At 40.1% G+C, this 22,056-nt stretch overlaps 1 protein-coding gene and 1 long non-coding RNA gene across 2 annotated transcripts; both read left to right on the forward strand.

The window, feature by feature from the left end:
- The first annotated feature begins 1,026 nt into the window (after positions 1–1,026).
- Positions 1,027–5,637, forward strand: LOC141764350 (uncharacterized). Its single transcript, XR_012593259.1, has 3 exons — positions 1,027–1,222; positions 1,318–1,447; positions 5,222–5,637. It is a non-coding gene; the product is annotated as an uncharacterized LOC141764350 (long non-coding RNA).
- Positions 5,638–17,226: 11,589 nt separating this feature from the next.
- On the forward strand, positions 17,227–21,733 carry apela (apelin receptor early endogenous ligand). Its single transcript, XM_074629505.1, has 3 exons — positions 17,227–17,720; positions 21,175–21,265; positions 21,595–21,733. The coding sequence occupies exons 1-2, from the start codon at positions 17,637–17,639 to the stop codon at positions 21,262–21,264; spliced, it is 174 nt and encodes a 57-aa protein (XP_074485606.1). The 5' UTR covers positions 17,227–17,636; the 3' UTR covers position 21,265; positions 21,595–21,733.
- Positions 21,734–22,056: the final 323 nt, after the last annotated feature.

The raw sequence follows: 22,056 nt of genomic DNA on the forward strand, positions 1-22,056 counted from the left end.
CGCTCCGTTTTACAGCAGCTCCTGTCTCTTTAAGTCCCCCTCCCAAAAAAAGACCAGTCTGCTCTGATTGGCTTGTGGGGAAAATACGGTGCACCTTTACAAAGGTAGTTCTCAAGCTGCGGGCGTTGCATTGTAATGAGCCTGCATGTGACATAGGAAGGGGAGCCAAATCTGAATGGCTTATTGAATCACATGTTTTCTGATCTAAGCAACCCATAAAAAACACTCCAGCTCCAGCTACCCAAATGTATGTGCATATGCACTGAAAAAGTGAGTTTTTCATGATATGTTCCACTTAAACTGACCTGTCTCCACTCTGTCCAGCTGTTTTTCACTTAGACTGCTGGGTTCACTGAAAATACCACCACAGGCAATCTGACATGAACTGTACTTGTTCATTCATACATGTTAAATGACTTTCACTTCTCTAATATATAATTTCATTACACCTTTATTTTCTGATCCGCCTGAATATTTGCCTAACAAACATTGTTAGCAGCAGCAGAGCGGCCCTGTTTTCAACAAACACTGCTGAGAGGAGATATGCTCAAATATCTGTTCCAGATATATATGCCCACCCACATCCTTTTCACACACACACACACACACACACATACATGCACACACACACTGCAATAACGTTAACGATGGAAATGGGGAAGTGAAAACACACTGTTTGTGGTCTCTGAGTTAAAAAAAAACGACACGTAAAGTTTCAATTCTTATTAACATACATCTATAGTATGTATGTTGTTGAGAAGATGAGTAGGGGCTTTCTGAGGACAAATGGATTTGTTCCATTGCAACAGAAAAGCTACCACATCAAAAGGTTCCCTGCACTTCACCTTATCTTCCACAGGAAATGAGACAGAAAGTTTGAAAGTGGCCATAAATGCTCTAAACCACAAAGACCTCCCACTCTTATCACCTAAAGCAAAAACTCCACTTGAGACCAATCACAAATCATAAAAATCAATACAATCATACATTTTACATGGGGCGTATCTACTGTTAAACACACACACTGACACACACAGGCAAAAGGCCCATCAATAATTAGGGTTAATATGATCTCACTTGAACCTGAGAGGGGATGTGTTAGTCTGCTCTTCACAGCTCTTGCAAGTGTGTGACAAAGAGAGAGAGAGGGTGTGTGTGTGTCATGTGTCATGAAGCTGCTCTGTGATGGTCAACCTCTAAACGCTCCAGTAACGCACTTTGGGTAAGAGTTTAATCCTAATTTTGATTCAGTGTGTAGCAGGAGGGAATGTCACCTTTGAGGGAAAACAGTTGATCTTACAGATGAAATGTTCACAGCGGCTGCAGCGGGTGTAGATGGCATCTCCATTTGCTGAGCTGGAGGTGTTGATGATCATGTTCTCTCTCCTGGTGTTCGCCCTCTTCACACTCACGGGGATGCTCAACGAGGCATGTGCACGCTCGAATGGTACGACTGCAAACACACACACACACATCCATTTAGTCCCTGAGTTATTTACTCCATACGGAAAGCTAAACTCTTACAAAACTTTGCATTTAAAATATCAGTGGATTTAGATGATAATAGGGGTTAAAAAAACAGAAACACCTATGTATCCCTAGTTTTCAGTTGATTAGGTTAACCTAGTTAAAACTTATAATGTTCCATTTTTGTTGAAACTGTTTTAGAGAGGTGTTGATTCAACTTTATGATAATTTTGAAGGCTGTAGTTTGTATGACTACCTTCATTAATATAAATGTGGTGAAGAAGATTATGCAATATAATACCAATGATACTGGCAATGGAGTGTATAGAAGGGCTGTCCTCAACCAAAGAAATTCTTAGTCGACCAACACTCATACCATTTTGTCGACTAATCGATTAGTTGATTTAATCGACAGATCGTAAAGCTGAGTTTCTCCTCAAAGAATCACACAAAAGCACCACTTTAAATCTTGTGTTTACCAGAGATGTGCTCATAAGTTTCTTAAAAATAAATTATTCCGCATGAAAAAAGCATAAAAAATGACAAAACAACTAAAGAAATCTTAGTCGACTAAGACCAAAACGACCGATTAGTCAAGGTCTGCAAATTAGCTATGCTTAGAAGTCCTATATACGTTGCATCGGTTGCACTTTAATTAAGTGTAACAATGCCTATGCATTGTCCCTGTCAAATAAACTAATAATTAAATAAAATATTTATGTCGACTAAGAGGGGGCAGCCCTAGTGTATACTAAAAATACTTTTATTCTAAACAATAAACACATCCTTCAATATCCATCAATGTAGTTACAGCACTGTAAACTACAGCCTCAAAGATTATAGTGAAATTAATTCAAAATCAATCTGAGGCAAAGGCTTGTTTCTCAGATATATTCTTACTTAAAAAAGACTTAAAACCCATTAAAACAGAACACGATAGTACTCTTTCATCTTTCCCCAAAACTTACTGATTCTTACAGTATACTCTATATATATATTTTTTTTTTTTTTTTTGTTGTATATTTTTTTGCTCTTCTATTATTAGTCCAGATGTCCTCTTAATAATTTCATGCGGTCTGTAAACTGTACATACAACATATTTAATTCCTATAGATTTTGGGAACAGTCATGAGCAGACCGCATACAATCTGTGATGTATAAAATAAGTCATGTATAGAATTAAAATATGTAGAACTAGAAGTGCACTCGGAGAGTGCAGACCTCCGCCAAGGCAGGTTTCATGTACGTCGCTCAAGTGGGCACCCTCCACCGCCTCTGAGGTTGATTTGATGGTCTGCCGCAAAGCCTGTATGTGGATTCCTAACTCTTTCAGCAGTCTGAAGCTTCCTTCTTCAACCAGATAGACTTTGGTATTCCAGCCACGCTCTTCTGCTTCTGCTTCCAGCTCTGCGTAGCGTAGTTTCTTACGCTCATACGTCTCCTTGACCCCCACGGGACTGTGAGCTCTATGATGTAAGCAGTCTTCAGTGAAGGGGCCCAGAGTATCAAATCCGTCCTAAGATTTGTGGATACAATCTCAGGTGGAAAGATTAACTGCTGGCCGACATCCACCAGCATCTTCCAGTCGCGGGCCATGCAAAGGTGTCCTGTTTCTGGCTTCTTGGTAGAAGGATGTTTGGGCCTTTCCTGTTCTTCTGGGATGAATGTTGGATTGGTTGCTCTCGGCGACAGGGAGTTGGTCGTCCCCCACTTGTTCTCAAGAGCTAATGCCAGGCTCTTGAGGATCTGATTGAGCCGCCAGGTGTAGCGGCCTTGTGTGCGGCTGGTCCTACACCCTGTCATGATGTGTTTGAGAGTCGCTGGAGTTGGGCAGAGAGCACAGGTTGGATCCTCACCGAACTCCTGATGGAGACTCTTTGGTGATGGAGGGACGTCATATGTAGCTCTGATTATAAAGCTAATTTTGCTTGATCCCTCCAGCTGATCTTTCTCTTCTCAATGCCTTCCCACCCACAGACTGTATATACAGTAATAAGTGGACGTAGTCACCGTGACGTCACCAATTGGTTTGTGGACTGCTGTTTTAAAGCCTCGAGTTTGGCATTTTGGCTGTCGCCATGTTGTTTTTTTGCAACCAGATGTGACACGAGAGGGTGGCGCTAAATACAACCACACGCTGAATAGGACACTTCTAGGCTACCAAAAAGGTTATAATTAACTTTCATGAACAGAAAACACACTGTGAAAGGGATAAGGTTGTAAGACGGAAACACGGACAACGGCGTGGTAGCAACCTGTCAACCACAAGGTAGCCACGCCCTAAAGCATCCCCTGCTTTATGGTCTATTTGACTCTAAATGGGACCATAATTTACTTAATGAACATCATGCTGTATTGAAGAAGACTTGAAACTAGCAATTGAGACAATAAACTCATGTTTACAATGTTTACTGAGGTAATAAATCAAGTGAGAAGTAGGGTCATTTTCTCATAGACTTCTATACAATCAGACTTCTTTTTGCAACCAGAGGAGTCGCCCCCTGCTGGCTGCTAGAAAGAATACAAGTTTAAAGCACTTCAGCATTGGCATCACTTCTCAGACCCGGAGGTAGCCCACTGTTTTCACCGCATCCATTGCCTCTGTTTAGCATCACACTTCTTGCCATATCCTCCTGTCGGCGCACCTCCTCGACCAACAATTTCCTTCACTCTGACGTTGTGGCCTTGAGCCAAGTTGTTTCGCTTGCCACCAGGCCGAAGCCTCCTCTTCCCTGCTGATTCCTCAATGTCTCTGTATCTCGGGACTGATGTAGCTTGCTGCACTGCGTCGGATGGTGTCCATTTCCGCCCAGTTAATAGGGGTAGTGCAGCATTGCTGATGGTCTTGTCTCTGGAGTCCTTCAATGTCATCTGAAGTCTTACTTCAGAGCACTTGTATTCCTCCGCACAACTAGTAAGAGGTAGTTCAAGGACTCCTTTGTTGTAGAGTCTGGTATTGCTTAGACATCGTAATAATTAGGGATGCACCGATTTATCGGCCGAACATTGGTACCGGCCGATTTTTGCCTTGTTGACTGCAATTGGCCTATTGGCAAATAAGATGACATTCACCGATGGCTGTGGTCAATGTTTATGCGTTGTGTTGCAGTAATTTTGTGTCGGCTAAATGTTAGGTTGTTAGCTGCTGATTTAATTACATTTAATTTTTTTGTCGGGCTATGTTAGTACTGAAAAATAAATTCCTCTCACTGAGTCGGTGGTTGTATACAGGCTTAAGGGGTTTTTGGGCTTAATTTGTACGATTTAATTTGTGCTCATTCAAGATATAAATGAAGGAATGACTGACTTTAAGAGTGAAGACATTTCACATATTTTTTTATAATGAAGATATCTTTGTTTCTGGCACCAAAGGGGGAATAAATGACAATAAAATAAACAACAACAAAACATCGGTATCGGCCAATTTCTTATTTTAAACATTGGTATCGGTCCATAATTTTGCAATCGGTGTATCCCTAGTTATAATGTAAAATCTTAAAGATGCTTAATCTTCTTTTACTGGAGCTTTTCACTGCATTTCAAGTACGATAATGATTATTTTATAGATGGTTAATACATAATACATGATTTGTTTTAAATATATCATAGATTTGTATTCTAACAGCACAGCAGCACAAACAAGTGCTAGTCATGTTATCAGTAATTTTCTTCTTCTTTCAGTGTGATTAAAATATCTTATATTGAGGTAGAAAACTAAAAGAAGTGACCACTTGTATTATTTTCTATCCATCAGAGACAAACTCACAACCACAGAGTGCGGAGCTGATCGTCTGACGAGGTTCATGACTGAGAATGAAAAACTTCAGAAAGCAACAGCTGTCTCGTTCTTCCTGTTCAGTGGCTTATGACGACGTGTCAGTCTTGTGTGTGCGTGTTTTATCAGTTACCAGAGCAAAGTCTAATTGTTTACCACTTAATGTGTGTGCACATTGTTGTAGGATCCAGTATTACTGGCTTCCAGCAGGATGCAGCACTAAGGAGTGGCCTAAATGTTACACTGCAATACATAGATCAATAAAGAACGCCTGCTTCAACAAAGACAGTATCTCAAGCCTGCTTTCTTTCCTCTTTAAGAGCATGTATGTGAAGCTACACAGAAGTACTTTTATTTTGATCTTCAGATCTGAAGATAGCTGCTGAGATTCTTCCTACTGGTAAGTCTCAAAACCCTGAACCTATTTTTTCTTGTTTTATCTCGCTGTTGGATTTGCTCAACAAGGACTATGCCTCAAGCAAAGGTCATCTCTAATTGAAGTCTGCAGCTCTGGAGAGGCATTTTCAAAATCTAGGTCAGAAACTAAAGCTGCTGGAAGGATCAGAGTGAACTCTCAAATTGTTCTGCAGGAGTGAGGAGTCTTGTCAGGGATCAAAGGGTGGAGCTTGTGTGAATGAGCAGATCTACAACAGCAAGAAAAATGTGTGAATCGCACGTCATTATGGTTCATTCAACCTAACCTAGCTTTATATCAGTGATGATATCAGTGTTGATATAAAACTGCACGGTGCAACGTAAATTATACCTGCTAATGTATTAATTAATTCCTCTTTATAATTTCAATGAAGCTCCAGACCTTCTTTTACTGCAGTTCTTTCATCGGATGTGTTCATGGGAAATGTTTGTGCAGGGATTCATACTGTCACATAAGAAAGTAAAAATACGGTTGAAGTTTGACAGCGAAGGGATTTTTTGAATTCCACCAGTAACATACTATGATACTATATTATCATATACAGTAACTATGATACCATTTCTTAACTTCTTAAACACAGCATCTGATACTGCTCTGTTTCAGGCTGAAAATAAACATGAATAGAGGATTCTGCCATAAAGCTCCATCAAGACCAGGAATAATTATTATGACTGTGAACAGGGACAAATTTTGAGTTTTAAAGGAACAGTGAGAAACCTTTTACGCATCTATCAGCACAAATAGAATAGAATATTCATAACTATGTTTTCATTAGTGTATAATCACCTGAATCTAAGAATTGTTGTGTTTTCGTTAGCTTACAATGAGCCCTTCAATTCTACATAGGGAGCGTGTCCTCTTCAAGGAGTCCGCCATGTTGCTCCGCCATGTTTCTACAGTTGCCCAGAACGGACAAACCAAACACTAACTGTAGCGAGAGCCTTTCGCGCTTTTACGTTACCTGAAGGCCACCGTAGTTCTCCAACATGCTTGTGAAACTGCAGTGACGTGAGCCGCAGAGTGTAAAACCGTGGTACCGCTAGCCGCTGTCTGACTTCCGTTGCTCCTAAAGTTGTGTTTTTATGGTAAGGATGGCCTCTGAGCGGAGCGAACGGCGTTACCACGGTTTTGCACACGGTGGCTCACGTTACCGCAGTCTTGGAAAGGGAGGTTTGTTGGGGTATTCAGTTTGTTGCGATCTACAACCACACCAGTAGATGTCGCCAAATCCTACACGCTGTACATTCAATGCATTAAACTGATAAAACCCAGCACGACAAAGAGCACTGTATGTACCAGTGGCGGGGGACTCTAGTCACATGACTTGACTCGAGTCGCAAATTTGAGGACTTGAGAGTTGTTTGACTAACACTGATAAAAGACTTGACTTGACTTTGACTTGGTATTCATGACTTGAGACTTGCTTGACTAACGCTGATAAAAGACTCGACTTGACTTTGACTTGGTATTCATGACTTGAGACTTGACTTAGACTTGAGACAAATAACTCAAAAGGACTTGACTTATTTGTTGAATATTTGCATTTTTCCAGATAGTCACGTTTCGTTTTTGAAACATGATTGGGTGATTTCTAGTTCAATGCACGCAAACCTGGCAACCGACTAGGACGCAGCAGACTAGCAGAGGCCAACGCACAAGCCAGTGATCATGGATGGGGCTAGTCCAAAAATGATAACATTTGGATTTCGTTGTAGGGTGGTGCAGTGGTGCAGTGGTTAGCACTGCCAGGTTCAAATCCGGCTTGGGGCCCTTCTGTGAGGAGTTTACATGTTTGCAAGACCCCGCTTTCGCCCATTGTTACAGATAATGGATGGATGGATTTAGTTGTCAATGAAGAATAGAGTGGTGCAGGAATGAGTCCTAAAATCCAGAAATGAGTTAGCATTTTAGCACTTCCGGTTCCATCGTCTGGAAGTCAATGGGTTTTTTGAACGCCTTTTTTTAGATGCCTGAAATAAGGTCTGTGGTTAACACAATCTTAAGAGATTTTAACGTTTTGCTCTACATCAGTAAATATCCCACTCGTGAATTTTGAAGCTTTTAAGTGTCTTAACAAAGGTGGTTGCTAACAAGTGGCTAAATGAGATTACAAAACATCATCACGCCAACTCGTCCACCTTTACAGCCTCTTGTGTAAACTCACGTTCTTGCGACTGTGGTGTAATTCACTTATAGCCTAATGTTTTTTTACTTCTAGCTGGCAGCTCACCCGGCAAAGCATACCGCGGAAGAGACAAAGACAAAGTCTAAATATATTAGAGTAAAAAAAACTTTTGATTTCTGAATTGAATGCATGTGAAATGAACAAATCAATGAATATGCATAGGTTTATGTAACAAATGTTTTTTTATAAAATGTGAGCTAATTTCTAATTTAATTTTATTATTATTATTTTGTTTATGCCACATCGTTTTTAATTAATTTCTCCCACCTCTGGTATGTACACTGAGGAGCATGATTCATTATAAACAATGAACTAACTGACTGAACAGTTACATGGGTGTACGGCCCTCTGGTGGTAGCGACAGGCTACTGCACCTCAAGCTGTGTGTAAACAGTATTGCTATGAAAATACTTATTTTTATGTATGTAATGCAAAGCGTTTATGATGACAAATACATTTATTTTAGTATGTGGATAATGCGTATTTAACATGACAATAATCTGCAGTTTCACTATGAATTCCAGACAAATCAAGTCCTAATTTTATCCACATCATACATGTATATTAGCCTGGCTCCAAAACTCTGATTTGCTGCCCATATCTCAGATTTGTTAAGTGGTTCAAATAGTATAATAATAAATGTAAAGCAGTACAAGTTTGTCCACACATGCAAACATGAAACTGGTGTAGTGCATAAAAAGATCCAGAACAAGTTTTGTGTTCTCACAAAGGACCAGAAAAAGGCAAAATATTCTTCAGAGAGAAATCTGTTTTGTGTAGTTCTGCTTATTCATCGAGTAATATTTATTATTAGCATTAACATTTAGTTTCATATCATATAGCCCTGATGCTGTATTCTAATGTCCGCACACTATAGCTCCTTTTAAGTGCAATTTATTGGCACATCTCACAACTACCTTCTTTTAAATTTTTTATTGCTATCTTTCATTATTCCAGCACCGGCCTACTACGGTTTTGGATGTGCACGACCATTTTACATTGTTTGGATTATAATGTAAACACTTCAAAAGGGGGCTGTGATCAACCTGAATTTAAATCACGTTTATGCTCATTGGAAACCTCGTAGTCACTGTTTGCAATAAGTATTGAGCTTTTTTAATTAGGGCAAGACAAAGATCATGGTTCAGTGAAGATAGAAATTTTCCCCATATTTTAAGTACAGATAAACACTAAAAATCTATTACTGTACATTCAAGCATGGCTGAACTCGTGTTAACTGTATATGCACATGTAAATGTGCATAGTAAAGGATCATATGACACATTATGTTGAGTGTGAACTCCTACTTTTAAATATAAAAAATGTTGAAGAAAAATAACACAGAGAGATCACCGAAGATGATTTGTCAGTTTCTGTCATGCATCGTAATGTGAAGATGTTACGTAATGACGTGCTTTGTGTTGGCTAGTTGTGTAGATGGACCTGCCATTTTCTGGCTTTGAGCTGACCTTCATCATCGTTGCCTTCGCCGTCTTCTCGCTCTTCGGCTTGGCCTCAGTCTGCATCGAACCAGAAGCAGCACATCCAGGTACACACTCCTCCTCTGCTGTCAGATACACACAGACAAATGTCAGCTTTTCTAATGCTGCATAATGTATACAGTATGTCTGTTATCTTTCAGAAGAAGGTGTCTTTGAAGTAAAGACGTCACGGCCATTTAACAGAAAGCAGAGAGTGATCACCAAGCAAGCTGGACAGAAACCATAAAGTAAAAGTCAGAGATATCTATCTTGATCAGGGCTTCCAATGTGGATTTCTCCCAAATGACTCAAAATGAACAGAAACTTCCCATTTCATTTGTTTTTTTTAAATTATATAATGTCATTATAGCACATAATGTTGAGTTATTCCAATAATAAGGCAACAATAAACTTCTGAGCCAATCAGTAGCATCTTATACAAAAGTGGAAAAGGTCAATGTTTGATCACTGTTATGTATTAACATTTTAGAAGATGATATTTTATTTCTCTAATAGCCACATTGACACTGATAAAACTGACATTGTTGACATTGTTGTTACACATTGTGTAGGAGATGCAAAAATCAAGTTTTTGTCCGTCTTCATTGAATTAAAAATGTGGGTGAATCTTTAAAATCGTCCTCAGTAACGCACTCACTGCACTTAGTGATCAGTTGTGTTTACAAGCTAAGCTTAGAAGTCTAGCTGATCTGAGTTTTTCTCACTTTCGACAGGTATTTTGTGGTCAAGAGCTTTACAGACGACACAGAGCCCGTGGTTTTGGGAAATTCTTCCCTTGAAAAATACTGCTGATACAAAGGTCGCTACCATGTTGTTGTCCGGTCTGGGAGTTGAGTTGTCCATGTTTTCGTCTAACAACTTTAACCCTTTCACAGTGTGTTTTCAATTCTTCAGTTTTTCATGAAAGTTAATTATAACCTCTTTGGTCACCTTTTGGTATTCAGCGTTCGGTTGTGAAAAAACAACATGGTAATGGTCAAATACCGAGATGGCGACGGCCAAAATGTCAAACTCGAGGCTTCAAAACAGCAGTCCACAAACCATTGGGTGACGTCACGGTGACTACGTCCACTTACAGTCTATGGAAATGAGATCCAAAAACACACCTGCTATAGGTGCCGCCAAAGACAACGAAATGCAGTTCTTCGAGAAAGTAACTTTAAATTCCACTGAAAATGACCCTGACAGATAAGTTAATTGAGAAAAAGCACAATTTAAGCAAAAACTTGATCCTTTTCTCTATGTCCTTTGTGTGTTTGTATCTACTGGTGTGTATGGCCGGAAAACAAGAATGCACTTTAAAAACCAAACCACAGCATGGACACTGGGTTTGTGTGTCAAAGAAGTTGTGAAGCCGCTGTGTCTGGGTTAGGATTTAACAAACCAAGTGACTTTTGGCCCCTGAAGACCTATTGGGGTGACATCCTGGGGGGTTAGAGGCTGCTCCCTGTTGAGTTTGCCCCTTGACCCCTGAGCCCTCCGTCACTCCTCCACAGTCAGCCGTCTAGATGCCGACACTGAAGGGAGGAGGCGCTCCAGAATAAAGACCAAGTTAATCAACCGTCGTGAGATCCTATCTTTTTCTTCACAGAGTGCAGGAGGAGAAGAAGAAAAAAAAAACGCCCGGCTCATTTGTGAGATGTGTCCTGATGTTCCCTACTGTTAGTGTGTGTATTGGGTGTTCACTGCTGTTCATGTGTATATGCATCCATTGGGGTCTGTATTGGGCAATCTGAGATAAAGGGTCTTAAGAGTAATTAAGGTCTGGCTGGCGGCGGCTCTCATTAGCACTGACGACCTTTATGGCATGACAACAGAGCCACTATCACTCTAACGATGGACAACGAACTGACCCATCAGATCACAATCAACACTCGTACACACACACACACACACACACCCCCACACACACACACCCGCACAGGACTACACCCCAAAAAATTGAGACATCACGGCACATAACATCCCTACAACTCACTCTTTCACCTACACTCTCCTCTGTATCCACTTGGAGGAGTGTACATCAGTACAAACGGTTCAATCGGTTATGATAATGTACTCACAAAAAGTAACATCACTACAAACAGCGACAAACTTTCTTTTAAAACGAGTGACAAATTAAAGGAAAAAACTAAATATAGAAATGCAAATGCTTCCATACTAGGCAGACAGGGTCTAATATGTATAAAAATGATGTGAAGGCTGAAGGAACTTTGAGTTGCTTGAAAAGTAGTTCCACAGACTAAAAGTCCCCGTAGCTTTCGGTGGAAACCCGGCTCTATTCAAAGAACTTTTTGTCAGACCAGCAGCCTAAAAAGCGATGATATTCAGTTCACTATCAAACAATACAAAGCAGGGCAGAAAATCTTTACATTCAAAAAGCTGAAACCAGCAAATGTTTGGCATCTTCTAAAATCAATATATATTGTGATTGTGTGTCTTGATAATTTCACAGAAAATCCTTTGAGAAGCTGTTTAAAATATGTCTACACTGGACAAGTATGTCTGTTTTTGGTTAATGAACTGAATGTAATACCTGACCAATCAAGTTACTTCATCACATTGATGAACAAATTAAAGGGAGCTGCCACAGTATTGTTCTGTGGTGACAAATTGATATTGTCTCAAGGTATATATCGTCATATTGCCCAACCCTGATTTTAATCCAACTGAACACCTATGGGGATTTTGGATCAGTGTTGGACAGCACTCTCCTTCACCATCATCAAATCACCAAATGAGGGAATATCTTTAAGAAGAACATAAGAATTAAGAAGTTCAGGAGCGTTAAAAAGACTCTGCCAAGGAGGACTAAAGCTGATCTGGAGGCTTCTGGTGGAGCAACACCTGACTAAGACATTTTACAGTGTTTTCTTTCTTTAATGTGTTAACTATCTGTTTGTATATAACTATTTGTCCATGTTAGGCGTACTTGTGTACAATGCAATAAACAGTCATTTTATGAGGCACTGTTCCTCTCAACAAGTTTTATCAGAGAGGAAGCTCTTTATCTGTGTGTCCTGGTCAGGAGATGATGGGAGAGGAAGAAGAAAGTGAAAATTGAGGAGGGGAGGAGAGGCTGAAGCTTCCTCTGTAGTCGTAAAGATCACAGCTACTAGGAAGACTACTATAACAGAAGCAATAACAGCAGCATTGCAGTCTAACTGTCCAACTCTTTCCGATTTACACATTCTTCCAATGACCAAACCTGCAAAAGAAAATGGGATAATGCACACTATTCCACTTGTAGCACACTGACATTTAACTGTGTGATCATCAAAGTACATTTTGAATTGTTTCCATACATGCAGCAGATTCCTAACCTGATCCGCCAGATGGTTTGTTACACAGAACCATCTGAGAAGCCCTCACTGGAAGCTGTTTGGGAAAGGGAAGGCACTTTCAAAATTACTTGGATGAACCATCTGTCAATCAAACTCTTGCCGAAGCCAGTCGGAAGAGGAGCGAAAACATCTTTTCCATCGAGAAAAGCCTTTAGTGCCGTTCTTTGCTCTTCTTTCAATGATCTTGCCGTGGTAGCCGGTGTTACCGGTGTTACACGGTGGTCTGGCATACACCAATTACATTATGTACCGACGTTTTTTTTAACAGAAATAAAACACATTTAGTTCATTTTCGCGTGCCAGCGCCGTGTTATCAATATATAGTCGGACGACAATTCAATTCAATTCAATTCAATTCAATTCAATTCAATTCAATTCAATTCAATTCAATTCAATTTATTTTTGTATAGCGACAAATCACAACAGAAGTTATCTCAAGACGCTTTATATATAGAGCAGGTCTTAGACCGTACAGCATAGTTTAGAGACCCAACAAGATCCACCAAGCGCGCTGTGGCCAGGAAAAAGTCCCCGATTAGTGGGAAGAAACCTGGAGCAGAACCGGGCTCTGGGTGGGCGGCCATCTGCCGAGACCGGCTGTTGGGATAGATAGATAGAGAGAGAGACAGAGAGACAGAGAGAGAGAGAGAGAGAGAGAGAGAGAGAGAGAGAGAGACGACAGACACTACAAACAGAAAGTGAATGCATCTGCTCTGTATGGAGTCTCAGCTCAGAGTAGCAGGAGTCAAATTTCACACACGGGACGCGAGAGGGTTGACAGACAAGACGATGGCGGAGGATTTGGTGTCGAAGCGAAAAGTGAAAGCACCCATTGGCAATATTTCAGATTTAAATCCAAGGCTGTAAGAGAACCACAACGTTAATGAGGCAATCGGCGTGGGGAGGACGGAGCAGTCACAGCCGGTGTGCACAGCGGAAGAGCGCCGGGCGGAAGAGCGCCGGGTGGAAACCTGCGGCCCTGCGGCGAAAGCTCTACCGGAGAGGCCAGACACACAAACACCTGACGTTAAAGATCAAAGTAAGCACTCTACACATATTGATCATCATCTTTTCTTGTAAAATGTCCCTTGTAATCAGCAACACTGGTATTGTCACAAGTTTATTAAGCGGTGGGAAAATGTCCTCACTGTCACCTCCCTACTCACCCCCTTTTATAGCATCAAATAATAATAAGATAAGAACTACCTAAAAGAAAGGAAAAAAAATACTTTGACTTTCTAATTCCCGTCCATTTACATGGAAGAGACAGACTTTATGAGCTGTACTGCAGCCAGCCACCAGGGGGCGATCGGGATGTTTTGGCTTCACTTTTTGGGAGCTGTCATGTCGTCCATCTTTATATACAGTCTGTGATGCCAACTTTCAGTGCTTCAGTTTTCGATACTCAATGCCACGGACACATTTTAGTTTGCACCAAAGAGAATCAGAATCAGAATCAGAATCAGAAAGGTGTTTATTGCCAGGTTTAAGGGGTATACACAAGGAATTTTCTTTGGCTTTTTGGTGCGAGACAAACAGTATAACAACAAAGAATAGATAAAACGTTAGAATAAAATAAGAATAAAAATGTACAATTTACAAAATAAGCTATAAAAATAAATAGAGAAGAAGAGAAAGAAGAAAGCTGATCACTATTAGTCATTTAATAGATTAGTCAATCCACAGAAAATCAATCCAACAATATTTATACTTGATTAACCATCTATGAAGCAGAAACACCAAACATCTTCTGGTTTCAGCTTCTCCAATGCAAGGATTTGCTGCTTTTCTCTCTTTTACATCATTATGAACTGAATATCTGTTAATGGGACAAAACAACACATCTGTAGAAGTCACCTTGGACTCAATTTTGGTGGAAACATTTTAATCTGTACTGAGGTTCAGCGCCAAACACTAATTATCACACACCAAAGAATAACCTTTAACAGTGGAGCGATGTTCATCTATGTAGTGCCAAGGTACTGAAGCAGTTTAATTGGAGGTTACCCTCTGTGTGTGTGTGTGTGTGTGTGTGTGTGTGTGTGTGTGTGTGTGTGTGTGTGTGTGTGTGTGTTTGCGTGCCTCTCTCGTAGGGGAGTGTTTGAGCAGGCTGGGTAATCCCTGTAAAGACGTATAATCCCCAGGAAGAGCAAATATTACAACACGCTCTACTCAGTCACACAGAAAACCTGGTGGGGAGAATTTGGTACGATTCACTTGTTTCTGTTTTAAAGAGCAGACAGAAAGAAACAGAGAAACTGAGATCTGGCAGTAGTTGGATGTAGTGGATACCAGCTGGCTCTGAATGACAATTGAGATGAAATTAGCATATTCAAATAAGGAAAATAAAAGTTTTTTAAAAGACAATGATATGCAAAGTGCAGCTTGCCACAGAAACGAACTACATACCTCGGCTGAGTGTTTGCAGCAGTGTGTGTACGCGAGTGTGTGTGTTTGTACGTTTGTACCAAATCCATGAGGAATCCCGGCCATTTCAACAACATTTTTGCAAACACCATAAAACAATAAAGGTAACATGCCAAAAGACATACCAACATACAAACGAACTCTGACTCTTTTTGACCTCTTTTGTCTATTTTTGAGTGCTAAAGAGAGCTGATGGTTCAGATGCTTGTTCAAAGTCTCTGTGACTGTTTGGAGCCCCCGGTCCATTAGTATCCTGCTGCTTCTCTAATCCTCATTCACATGTAATGGCTGACATTTCATCTTAATGTGTTAATTCATTAGCTGGGGTGCTGAATGGAGAGTCTCAGTCCACAGAGACGGCCGTAAGCAGACACGCTAATGAGTCCCCACACGCTGCAAAAGTCACCGCAGAGCTAATGCCAAGTGACCTGGTTTACCTGCTGCAAGAAAACCCCTGGTAGACCTCCAACTGATAACCTGCATGAGAAGCAGGGCTGCGTGTTGCTTGAATATTTCAATGCTAGTGCAGATGCAGAGCTTTTGTACCTTTCAATACCTTTTTCATACCTTACTTTAAGAAATACAAACAAGTTTTTCAATAAATAAATAGTCTATATGAAATAAACACATGGTAAAGCTTATTTTTGTATACTCCTGTGTGAATTAAATACTTGGCAAATTAAGAGTACTGAGTATTTTCTCATTTTAAGAACATAACAGTTTTAAACCTGCAGTAGGCCGAATGTTTTTGGCATTATCGGGCAAAAATTCCCTTTCAGCATATTGTAATTCAAGTGCTCTGAGAGAAAACTAGACTTCTGCACCTCTTCATGGCTCTGTTTTCAGGCTTTAAAAAACCTAAGCCGTGACAGGAGACTTGGGCCAATCACAGGTCATTTCAGGGGTCATCATCAATATGCTGTTACTGTAATGCCTATTTCTCGCCTCAAATGTTTTCAGAAACATCTTGTAGTGTACTGTTTAGCTGTAAAATGAGAAAGTGTGCTCCGGCTGGTGGGCGGGGCTCGGTATTTCTTCAACTGTTCTCAACATGGCTGCCAGGTCACAAACTTTCTCATTTTACAGCTAAACAGTACACTACCAGATGTTTCTGAAAACATTTGAGGCGAGAAATAGGCATTACAGTAACAAAATATTGATTCATATTTGATCAGCGCTAGTTTGACCGTTTGATCAGAGTTCAAGAGTGACTGACAGCTGCTCAGCTCAGCTCTGATTGGTTGTTTTCCTTCGGTATGTGAAATTTTGCAGAAGCCGTTAGGAGCACCGGAGGACACCGGAGGCACATGATTTTTTTCAGATTACCGGTCTCATGCACTACTGTCAGGATATAGTGACCGTTTTATAAAATTTTAAGTCTTTACAGACGAGACTTCCCTACAAAACAGAATTCTCAAAAAATAGTCACACTAATGACTTGCTTTTTAAGAAAAATACAGAAGATACAGTTTTATCCATTCAACTACAAACACACCCTCCCCACATAGACATTCACGCAGACAGACACAGACAGTAGATGGCATCCCCGACAGACAGACAGTCAGACAGACTTCTTTGAGTATTGTTAGTCCAGTGCATCATTCATTCAATCAGGACCCCGGCCCCAAAATGCTCTGTGCAAACACCCCCCCTCCACCCCACCACCAATACCACCCCACCGGCACCCAAAAGCCCCAGATGTGTGTGTGTGTGTGTGTGTGTCCTCAGCTCAGTGCGGGGGTAGGGGACAACGGAAGGAGGGTGGAGGGATCTGGCTCTCCTCTCGGTCTTAAAGAACCTGCTACTTTCAACAGCTCTTTAAATCTTTGATGTTATAAGTGATAAATCAACAATGCCTGCTTCCTTAAATATTACAATCAGATGCATGTACACACACACATCCATGCATGCACAACTTGCATGCAGGAGTAGCATGTGTTCAAGGGGGCAGTTGGAGGGTATAAGGAGGGGGCTTCCTGTCATTTGAATTACCCTCTACATGTGGGGTCAATATGTGCAATGCTTAAGAGTGTGTGTGTGTGTGTGTGTGTGTGTGTGTGTGTGTGTGTGTGTGTGTGTGTGTGTGTGTGTGTGTGTCAGGGGTTGAGGTGGGGGCGGCTGTGGGAGCTACACCCCCACCCCAATACTCCCGCCTCCCTCTAAAAAGGCTGTATAAAGGCGGTGGGGGGAGAAGCACCTTTGTCACTTTGCCTCTCAGATATAGAGACAATCACACTCTCACTGGACACACAGACACTTTGGACACAGGCATTCCTCAGCAGGGACATACTTGTTTTATCCTGAGAGAAGAGAGGTCCTTCTTCTGGGTTGCTGGATCCTCCCGTGGTGGGCCCTTCAGGACCTAAACAGAGAAGCAGAGAGAAGAAGGAGAAGAACCATCACACTGAGCATCATCAGACCAGCTCAGAGTCATCAAGACTCTCCAGACTTGTGTATCATTAACTCACCTCTTGAAGAAGAAGCTATCTGCTGCACAGCCATGAGGATCTTCAACCTGCTCTACGTGCTCCTGCTGCTGGTAGCCGTGGTAACACAAGTCTCCTCCGCCAGACCAGGTAAGCATCCCAAAACTTTTACTGTCCAGGTGTTCAGACTGGTCCTGCAGGTGTCCTTGGGGTCACAGTTCAAACATAGCCCCAGCAGGTCAAAGAGCTGTTATAAATCACTGGGCAGTGTAGGCCTATACATTAAACTGCAGGTAACCATAGAAACAGTGTTTAGGCTTCTTTCTAGCAAAGTTAACTAGCTTAACTCTCGCTGGTGAAAAAGACCTGCAAAAAAATCGACAAATATTCTTAAATTTCAAAGGAATACTGGAAAAATATCTCTGTTTGACATACATACAGTATATATTAGTTTCAGAAAGCAAGTATACAACTATTTAATAAGTGTGAAATGAAAACTATACTCTCACTTTAAAAAACAGAAAGCAGAAATGTCATGCTTTGCTTTGAAAAATGTAAACTGACTTGGTAATTAGTTCTAAAGAAAAATTATATTTTATATATCTAGCAATTCTTGCTTATGTTTCCATATATATGAGGCACATCAAAATCAATAGCCCAGGCAATTCATGATGTGACCACATGCAGGGAAGAATAAATAAATTATATTTTCTTTGTTACTGTAACTGGTTTTTCCTATGAAAAATGGAACTGTCTTTTTGCAACCTTTAAACATATTATACATTAACTGACTACAAACTTAAAAAAAACAAAAACGTATTAAGTCTTTGTTTTTTTGGCTGTGGTAATGATATAACCGAGATACAATTAACTATAAACGCCCCGTCAATTAATCACTTAATATATGGTGCATTCATGAGCTGTCTTACAGTCCGTTAATACGAAAAATAGTTGGAAAAACCGTTACCATGAAAAGTGGCACTACGAAATTGCCAACAACAGAACAGCAAAAGAGCTGATATGTAATATTTAACTATGTAACACGATAAAATTACTACTTTGGATTTAATTTCCATTTATCTGGGGTGACAACATGACTATAATGTGTTAATTACCTTGAATGAATGCGTTTAACAAAAGGGTTTTCCCCTGTTCTTACCATTTTACCAGCATGCCATGAATGCAGCACTAGTGTATCTAACTTTATGGTGCGTTCATGAGTTGTCTTACAGTCCGTTAATACGAAAACAACTAGTTACCGTTACCTCGAGCCTCCCAGTAAAACTACGAAATAACAACAACAGAACAGCAAAAGAGCTGCAAAGACAACTTCCCTGCCTTTACAAGTAAATTAAATCAAATAATTACTTCTTTACACTATTGCAATCGAATTAGCTGACTGGAAAAGAGGAAAGATTTCGATAATTGCAACCTAAACCACTACAACTAACAACGAACTAACAAATAACACGATAAAATTACTACTTTGGACTTAATTTCCATTCATCTGGGGTGAAAACATGACTATAATGTGTTAATTACCTTGAATTAATGCGTTTAACAAAGGGGTTTTCCCCTGTTCTTACCATTTTACCAGCATGCCATGAATGCAGCACTAGTGTAACTAACTTGTGGTGGTTTTTAATGATGATTATTTTATATTCTCTCAACCAAAACCAACCAAACTCCCTATATATCCTCCCGAGACCCAGCCCATTGACTTGTGTCCTCTGTAGTGGAAATTTTGTCCACATGCATATCCTTTTACTCCTTTAACCTATTCTATTAACCTCTGGTGTATTGTAAAGAGGACATCATGGGCTTTCCAGTGATATGGCATGTGTTTTTTTTAATCAAGTTTTTAATTTTTTAATTTTATTTGTTTTGCACAATTCAAGACTATACAACATAACAAAAAAAAAAGAAAAGAATAATATACAGTGCAGGAATAGGCAAAAAAATCCACTGAGCTTATCTGAAGCCTCCACCTAGAGACAAGATTAATATAAAGAAATATTATGACTACAATTAGTGATAACAAAACAATTAGGACAAGATATATATAATAACAACAATAACAATACAGTAAATATATCAAAAAAGATAAGTGTGTGTGTGTTGCGTGGAAGTGTATGGTTAGTGTTTGTGAAGAGGACATTTATTTAAATATCTATAAAGACTTCTGGGCAATCGTAACCAAACAACATTGTGAGTGGGAAAAAAATAAAAAACATAAAATGTTGAATGTATTCTTGGTTTAATATCACTCTACAGCCATAATCTGTTCATTTTTTAGTCTTTTTACACTGAAAAAAAATAGTCCTGTGGTCCACATTGGACATGCTGTAAAATAAAAAATAAAGTTTAAAAACACTACATTTTTAAGATTTTTTTTTAATCTTTTAACCTTAAATAGGAAGGAAATCACACAAAAAAAGTAATTGGAAGACTCTTTTTTTACTCAGTTCCCAGGAGGTTAAAGGATAAAAAGTTTAATATTGTGCTAACTGTAAAAAGCAGACTGCTCCTGCCTGATGTAACAGGTGGTGATTTATCTTTGGCGGAGGGATACAGTAGTTAAACACAGAGAGGGTTGAGGTCGTGATGCGGTTCATGTGATGATGATGGAGAGGAGAGAGGATGAAGAGGAGCGCCGGAGGGGGATCATCTCACAGCAGCGACCCCAGTAGAGTCTCTTTGTCCGGCTGGAAGGCGCTCCGTCGAGCTTTTGTTAATCACGGTGTTAAAACGCCATGCAAATACCAAGAGCTCTATTAACATGACATGGAGTAGCAGTGCCAAGTGTAAAGAAGAAGACTCCCTTCAGGCATGGGGGGGGGAGGAAGAGGAGGAAGAGGAGGGAGTCATAAAGTCATCTGGCTGTTTATCTCTTCCTGGGCTTGGCTGATCAGTCTGTGAACCACAGGAGGAGTCAAAGTGGATTTATTAGGGGAGGTTTAAAAATAATCATGTGTTAGGTCTGTGTGTCCTAGTTTATTAGAAAGGGGGTCAAACAATAATGGGCTTATCTATTGGTCAACAGAGGATAAAGTTAGGACATAATTAGGCTTTAAAAAAATATACTTACTTAGAAAATATATCGACTGTAGGAGGTGTTTTGGTGCTAAATAGTTATTTTCCTCCATTTGGGATTAATTAAATCTGTCAGGTGATAATAATGCATACAGTAGACTAGGCTACTGGAGTTATCCTGCACTATATTCATTTTTAACAGTCTCTTCTGCACTATATTCACTTTTAACAGTTTTCTTCATCTCCTTGTATTTTTATATCTGGTATATTTTTTTGTACTTTGCACTACTAACTTTTTTACTGCCTTTTTACTAACATGTTTTGCACTATGGAACTGTGATGCTGGAAACTTGAATTTCCCTCGGGATCAATAAAGTTACTACCTATCTATCTATCTATATGCCGGGGTCCACCTGCAGACATAAATCCAGTTTAAAAAGGACTTTTACACCTGAAATCAAATCTGATAAGCAGTTAATTCATGCCAGCAGTCTTAACTTACATAATATTGTATGCTATACAAATGTTATCTCTGTTATAAAACAATCAGCTTATCCAGTTTATCCTCTTTTTCTTTCAGATTTCCTGAACCTACGGAGAAGATACCACAGGCACCACTGCCCACACAGACGCTGCCTGCCTCTCCACTCCAGAGTACCCTTCCCCTAAGGTAGGACATGTGTTTCAGAGTTAAAAAAAATAAGGTTATGAGCCGAGCTGTGTGATATCTGGAACAAAACAAAGTTGGAAGGAATCGGCAGGTGGCAGTTAAGGAGGTGTGCGTGTGATTAGTGGCAGAGGTGTGTATTCACGCAGAACAGGAGTGCAGAGGGGAGACATAAATCTCACTAACGATGAAGAGGAAGGCTTTAGTGCCACGAGGAGTGTTTGGGGGGAGAGAGGGGGGAGATTTTAGGACTCCTGTACAGTTACTTAAAGCTGTTTTTGTCTTACCCTGAACTCTTTAGCAAGGCACTAATTTGTGTTTTTCCATTACAGGTTGAAGCACAAGAATGAGGGTGACCTGAGGAGAGAAATGTGAATATGAAGCAACTGCAGAGTGCGGACCCAAACACCGTGGATAGATTGTAAAAGTGGAGGAGACCATGAACATGCTAACTAAAGACTGCAAGAGAGCTACAAGAAACTGTCTCCATTCCCATCAAAATAGAAACCATGCAATGTTTTGGCATCCTGGTGGACACAGATCCCAGCTGCAAGCCCTCTTCGTCCTCTAAAGCTAATACTGAACGAGAAAAAATGGAGAAGGAGCTACATCATCAAGTATATTCAACACTCAACTTTAAAAGCTACGGACCAAAGAGCTGGAATCATCTTAGTGACTGCAGCTACGATGAATCCTCATAGTATTCCTACAAAGTGTTTATAATGCATGTATGCACTTCAAATGTTTATTGAATTACATTTTAAACTTTTTAATAAAAAAAAAATTTAGCAGTG

Source organism: Sebastes fasciatus, chromosome 3, assembly GCF_043250625.1.
Source record: "Sebastes fasciatus isolate fSebFas1 chromosome 3, fSebFas1.pri, whole genome shotgun sequence".
Lineage (NCBI taxonomy): Eukaryota > Metazoa > Chordata > Actinopteri > Perciformes > Sebastidae > Sebastes > Sebastes fasciatus.

Excerpts from the sequence above, each read along its gene's own strand:
- apela (XM_074629505.1), top strand. The coding sequence starts at position 17,637 with ATGAGGATCTTCAACCTGCTCTACGTGCTCCTGCTGCTGGTAGCCGTG. Across the intron at positions 17,721-21,174 it reads CCGCCAGACCAGGTAAGCAT|GATTTCCTGAACCTACGGAG; the intron begins CCCAAAACTTTT and ends CTTTTTCTTTCA.